General features: G+C 36.4%; 1 protein-coding gene across 1 annotated transcript; it reads left to right on the forward strand.

Annotated features, from left to right (window-relative positions):
• Positions 1–1,000: 1,000 nt before the first annotated feature.
• On the forward strand, positions 1,001–6,995 carry LOC137025182 (gastrula zinc finger protein XlCGF7.1-like). Its single transcript, XM_067393212.1, has 3 exons — positions 1,001–1,054; positions 1,626–1,919; positions 6,349–6,995. The coding sequence occupies exons 2-3, from the start codon at positions 1,676–1,678 to the stop codon at positions 6,993–6,995; spliced, it is 891 nt and encodes a 296-aa protein (XP_067249313.1). The 5' UTR covers positions 1,001–1,054; positions 1,626–1,675.

Consider the following 6,995-nt stretch of genomic DNA (forward strand, 5'->3'; position numbering starts at 1 on the left):
TAAGTGTTGGACCTGGTACCCATCACACATGTATGAAAAAAGAAAAAGAAAAAGCTATTAAATAAACACCTATATGTGCACTTGTGGAGTTCATGTCTCTGCATGCAGCCCCTTCAGGATTGGATGGTCCTAAGTATATTTTGCCAAACAACTCCTTTATTTAAGTGTGCATTCCCTCAGTGTGCACACTCGGTCACTGTTCATTATTTGGTCATCTTTCATGCTCATAAATCAAGACAGATTGAGAGCAAGCTCTCAACTAATGATTACCATTAGCCTACGTCATCTGGAGCAACTTCATTTTAACCCAAAACATTTGGCGGTGAGGAAGAGAGTATAAGAAGTAACCGTTATGCAGGAGCAGAACGTTTATGGCGCTGGGACAGTTTCTTTCAGATTGTAAATGGGTATGAGTGCCTCCAGTTGGCTCAAACAGATGATCAGGATGCTATTGAAGCAATAATTACAAGGTAAGGGATGTTGTTTTGTGGCACTGTATTTCCCCTAATGATTCTTGGCCTGAAGAAGTTTGGTGTTCGATTAATTGTTAAATGAACACGATCTCAATTCAAACACCCATAAGTGTGTTTGGAAAGTAATTTGGCACTTAAAATGAAATATAGATATTTGGTGATTATTTCTTTTTCTCCCTTTTTGATTTTCTCTAAACAGGAGCCAACAACAAACCTGACAACCAAATAAAGCCATGACCAAACCAAAAGTGTCTTTTAAGAGAATCCACATTAGCTCAAATTAACTTAATATGTCCACATTTTTAATATTGGTAAAAACACATGGACTCTTATATGTTATTTCAGGTCAGACACATGTATGAACTCTGTTTTATGAACTCATTCACTCATTGTTTTTTATCACATTTGTCACTATTTTAATTTTTTAATACAGGGATGATCTGGTAAAGAAATAATTATCTATGCACTTCAGTGATTGTACACAACAGAGTGTGAACAGGACTTTTATTTTGGTGTCGCGATATGACGTCATAAGGCTGCGCCGAGCTCCTGCTCGTGTTGTGAATATAGTCTAAAGAAAGGTTTGTTTTTAACTATTTAATCTGTCAAATCAATAGAAATATCTTAAGTGTCACTTGCAAATTAGTTGTTTATTATTGAATTAACATTGTAAAGTATACTTTAGGAAAGTAATCTAATCTTGCATCTCATTTCGCTCCTTATATCGTGAATCAGTTTATCATAAACACTGATTCGGTCCCTGGCGAGTTGTGATGGAGAAACCGAGATTTTAGACACTCCGAGTCAATTGAATCAAATAGCCTACTGGCGAAATGATTCAGTGATTCGAAGCTTGTTCGAACAACAAACACTAACATGAGTAACGACAACTTTTACTAACCAACTGCAAATATTTTTATTAAAGTGTAATAATCTAATTAATTAAATACCAAATGTAGATATTAAATACCAAATGTAGATCATAAATGCCTAAATATGAAGTGTCAACGTTTATTTTGAGTGTTTTTTGTCTAATCAGGTGATTTAAGTCCATTAATTCTCACTCTGAACTACTGAACTAGATCTGATTGAGACACACACAGATATTTAGTTTGGATTTATTTTTTTCTGTTTTATTCTCATCTTAAACAGGACAAACACACAGAAAAACTGTGAAGCGACTGAGATACACATGACACACTATGGCGTTTATTAAAGAGGAGATTGAAGAAACATTCAGAATTAAACAAGAAGAAACTGAGGAACAAACAAAGATGGAGTTTATTAAAGAAGAGATTGAAGACATGAAGATTGAAGAAACATTTAGAATGAAGCAAAAAAATACTGAGGAACAAACAAAGATGACGTTTATTAAAGAGGAGAGTGAAGATGTAAAGACTGAAGAAACATTCAGAGTGAAACCTGAAGATACTGAGGAACAAACAGGTTGGTTTCATTCTCACAGCTGAACTTTGAACTCCTGAAAATGATCAAAAATGTTGCTGCTTTAAAAATAAAAATAAAAACCTGTTGGTGAAAGAGTTAGAACTGTTTTCTAATCCAATCTTGATAACAATGTCAGGCAATGTTGACTGAGCTTAACTTGGAATGGGTTATATTTCTGAAAGTAGTTAATCAAGAAATTACGTTTATTTTGAATTGTTTTCCTCGAATCATGTTTATTTAGTGTACAAGGTAACGAAGACCTCAGTATAAAAAACAGGACAAATGCAATGTAAGAAAGATGCAAATTAAATAATCTGCGTTAAAATTTTCAGGTAAAGTAGTTGTATTTAACAGCCGTGTTCAAGTAAAAACTGAATAATCAAATATAAAAATAAAACTGCATAGTCTTTGCTGAATGAACAAATTATTTACAGATTCTTATTAAAGCTATAAAATTATCCATTCAAGAGCAGTGAGAGATTTTTTCTCTGTTTCATTTAATTTCATTTAACGTTAATGACAGATTTTAGGCTGCTGTCACTTCAGGACCTTCAGTAATGCATGGATCCAATACACTGATACACATTTCTTTGTTGAATGGGACTGGTGCACTATCAGGGGCTCAAGGGCTGGTTTTGTGTAATACTGTTGTAAATGGACTATATGCACGGAGCGTTCTTTAGAACTTCCGCATTAATATAAGCCAGCTCGATAACTTCCGGTGAGATGTCATTTGCTGGTGTGTTGAACATCAGTAGTGTAATACTTAGTTTATAATCAGAATATAATCACTTAAATAGTCAGGCATAGCATTAATTTAGTTATTCAAACGTAAGGCAGCTTAGAAAATAAAAAATAAAGACGTACCTCAATGTTCCTCCTCGGCTAAATTCAATTCGACCATTAGTTTTCACACTTTTATGTGAAAAAAAAAGCTTCAAAAATTAAATATTTATTGTGCACTTTAGTTAGATTAATTGAATAAAATGTGTGTTTTCACAAGTGTGCTGAAATCATTGATCTTGCGCTGCTCTGACTGACATCTGCTGTGATTACAAAGAGAGAGCACGGTGCTCGCTTTCGGTGTTACATTTTCTACATTTTTAAACGTTCGGTTTTACAATGGGGACAATCTCAGAAGGATGAACAAATTATGTTTGTGGTCATCGCATTAAAAATAACATTTGAAGTGCTGGGAAAAAATGTGTGTGTGTGCGTGTCTAATTACAGACAGGGCGTTTTTAAACAGTCCCAATAGCTTCGTCTTTTTTGCAATCAATAAAACTGGTTTATTGGCAAATTAGGTAAATGTGATAACTGCATTAAAATATAAATACAACATTAAAAAGTCAACCATTGATGGTTTTGTGTCGATGTACAGCGACTACAGAATGAACTGCTAACAGTTCACCGGAGCTGGCTTAACGACAACCAGGAAGTAACCCGTGCATATAGTCCATTACACACCTTCTAATGAGCTGGGTAATGCTGAAGCTGACACTTCATTTGTAGTGACGTATGCAAGGATTTTTTTGTATTTATTTACATACTTTTGCCGTCGAACTGTTGTAGATAAGCAATATCACTCATGCAGTCATGTGATATGACTCTATATCAGCACTGCTGTGATTACCTGCTCGTGTGATAGCACCCATTTATTAGTCATTTTATAATGTATAATAATAAATCGTTGTTTGATGCCAAATTAGGTCATAATTGTTTGAAAGCTCAGCCAAGATGTAGAAACAGCTGATCATAGCTGAACAGGGATAGCCAGAGCTTTATGACTTTTATTTTATGTCTATATACAGTTGTGCTAAAAAGTTTGCATACCCCTTGCAGAATCTGCAAATTGTTAATTATTTTAACAAAATAAGAGGGATCATGCAAAATGTGTGTTCTATTTTATTTAGTACTGTCCTGAATTAGATATTTTGCATAAAAGATGTTTACATATAGTCAAAAAATAGCTGAATTTATAAAAATGAGCAGTTAAACTGCCCAACATTCTTCAGAAAAATCCTTCAGGTCCTGCAAATTCTTCAGTTTTCCAGCATCTTCTGCATATTTGAACGCTTTCCATCAGTGACTGTATGATTTTCAGATCCATCTTTTCACAATGAGGACAACTGAGGGACTCAAACACAACTATTAAAAAAAGGTTCAAACATTCACTGATGCTCCAGAACATGATGCATTAAGAACCAGGGGGTGAAAACATTTGAACAAGATGAAGATGTCCAAATTTGTCTTATTTTGTTTAAATATCTAATTTTTTAATTTAGTACTACCCATCGGAAGCTACAGAAGATACTCACATGTTTCACATTTTGCATGATCCCTCTTATTTTGTTAAAATAATTAACAATTTGCAGATTCTGCAAGGGGTATGTACATTTTTGAGCACAATTGTATGTTGTTAACTGTTGTGCCGGTTGTGCTAGTTAATGCCGCTAGTGAATTAGCTGTTGCTAATTAGGCAGTGAAACTCTCATCATCCAGATGGAGCTCTTTGGCCCCGTTTACACCTGGTATTAAGATGCGTATTGGTCGATCGGATCACAGGTGGATGAGGACCCGTTTACACTTAGTATTTTAATCCATCTCTTTTGTCCACTTTCAACCACTTGTCCTGATTTCTTCAAGAGGAGGGTCTATGGGTGGGTAAATGTATGGGCTTCTTTAGAAGTTTTGATTTAATAGGCGAAATAACCGCATGCAATTTGCATATGAACGTGATCGGCAACAACAGGAAAACATGCAGAGAGCAGCTTGTTTCTACTCTGACAGCCGCAAGGCCGCGCTGAACATGGTAATTGTGTGTTTAGAGAACATTGTGTTATGTTTCGTCTTCAAACAAGCTTGTGGCTTCAGCCAGCAAGTTTAAATCCCATCTGGCTAGTGTGCTTCACATAATGTTTATTGGCTAATCCCAAATGGCACCCTAAACCCTCACGATCTTCCTCTGCGCACTTTTGTAACTTAATGCCATTTTGACTGCCGGGTAAAGTCCTCTGTGTAGCTCGCAAACTTGCAGGCTCAGCTGAAGTGTGCATCAACGGCCGCAAAGGGGGTGCTCCCAAGCACCCTTCTGAAAACTAAAATGATGAATGGGACACTCTACTGTCTCGTGGACTGAACGGACAAGCGTATGTGGTGGCCATTGTAAGTCCACAAGACCAAAAATGCATAGAAGTGTGCCATTTTGGATTCAGTCATAGTGTCAGTAGTTGAAGAGAAGGCGGACTTTAGAGGCTGTTTGAACACTTTCCACAACATGAGTGTCTACACTATAGCCCTATTCGGACGGGATTAGTTTTACATGGGGAGGTGGGGGTAAAGTAATTATTACCAGAGCTTCTCAGTGATTTTAGTCCCTTCCGAATGTGCCATCTCAGTAATCATTACGGACAATGTCAGTAAAGATTACGGTGACTTTTACCTTCTGTAAAAAGGTCTGGAAAAATTACCTCAGGTAACATTAATCCAGTTCGAATAGACCCGCTCTAAATATGTACGGTAAAATTCTGTCATTTCCTGTTTAAAAGTAGTTTTCTGCGCATTTTTCAAGCATGGAAGCACTTGAAGAAACATTTGTTTGTGTTGTAGGTGGTGGGACAAGTCTGTAGCAAACCTCAAGTATTTTCTACATACCATTCAGAGCAAAAAGAAGATCGAAGCAATTGTCAGAGGCACAAAACTAATTTCATCTTTAGCTAAGTGCCTATTACCATCATAATCCAATCAGAATTTAATTAATAAATCGGACCTAACTGTTATATATAGTTTATATATTTAGATTATATGTGTTTTCGCACATTGTATCAGGAAGTAACGTATACCCACATGACGACAGGGAGGTGATGGCAGTTCGTAAATCAAGTTACCCCTCCCACTTCTGCTAGTTTTACTGAGATGTCTTGTCCCGTGCGAATTGGCCAATTAATATTACAGACATCCTGAGGTAAAATTACTTTACTCCACCTCCCCACGTAAAACTAATCCCGTCCGAATAGGGCTTATGAAAGCAATCTGATTGAATGTGTTTTTGACTACCACTGGAAGTGGTCAAAAGTGGACAAGCTCAAAACGGTTTAGACTCGATTTACACCTGTATTTAGCATCATCCGCTTGTGATCCGATCAACCAAAACGCATCTTAATACACAGCAAAAACCCCAGAGTTAAATCAACTCTGCTTAGAGTACATATGATCCCTCTAAATAGTATTAAAGTAACACTGAATCAGATTTAAAGTCAGTTGTAGTTCTTATTTCTCTTTTTTTCTTCAGTGATTCTGCTTGTTAACAGCAGGTGTCCATCACTAATGCTCATTTGCTAATCATCATTTAATTAATCGCTTAATTATAACTTAATTGTTAACTGTTGCTTTGTGCCATTAAAGTGGGCTTAACTTTTCTCTTTTTTAGACCTGATGGCACTGAAAGAGGAGACTGAAGTACTGAATAAAATGGAAGAGAAAGATCAATATAATAATCATCATGAGTTCGTAACAGGAGAAAAACAGACTGAAAAGATTTCCTTGCGAAAAAGAGCTAAAAAGAAAGGGTCTAGGAGTCGCTTCACCTGCCAACAGTGTGGAACGAGTTTCAATAAAAAAGGAAACCTTAACAGGCACATGAGAGTTCACACTGGAGAGAGGCCCTACAGATGTGCTAAGTGTGGAAAGAGTTTCAATCAAAAAAGATACTTTAAAGACCACATTAGGATTCACACTGGAGAGAAGCCTTTCACTTGCAAACAATGTGGGAAAAGTTTTAACCAAAAAGGAAACTTTAATAACCACATGAGAACTCACAGTGACGAGAAGCCGTACATCTGCCCTCGATGTGGAATAAGTTTCACTCTTAAAGGAAGCTTTAACAGTCATGTGAAAATTCACACTGGAGAGAAGTCTTACAGCTGCAAACAATGTGGAAAAAGTTTCAACCTTAAAGGAAACCTTGACAGGCACATGAGAATTCACACTGGAGAGAGGCCGTTTAAATGTGGTCACTGCGAAAAGACTTTCAGATATAATGCAACCCTTGAGTACCACATGAGGTTTCATGTATGA

Source organism: Chanodichthys erythropterus, chromosome 8, assembly GCF_024489055.1.
Source record: "Chanodichthys erythropterus isolate Z2021 chromosome 8, ASM2448905v1, whole genome shotgun sequence".
Classification (NCBI taxonomy): Eukaryota; Metazoa; Chordata; class Actinopteri; order Cypriniformes; family Xenocyprididae; genus Chanodichthys; species Chanodichthys erythropterus.

Coding starts and splice junctions, on each gene's coding strand:
- LOC137025182 (XM_067393212.1), top strand. CDS start 1,676: ATGGCGTTTATTAAAGAGGAGATTGAAGAAACATTCAGAATTAAACAA. Junction 1,920..6,348: donor AGATACTGAGGAACAAACAG/GTTGGTTTCATT, acceptor TCTCTTTTTTAG/ACCTGATGGCACTGAAAGAG.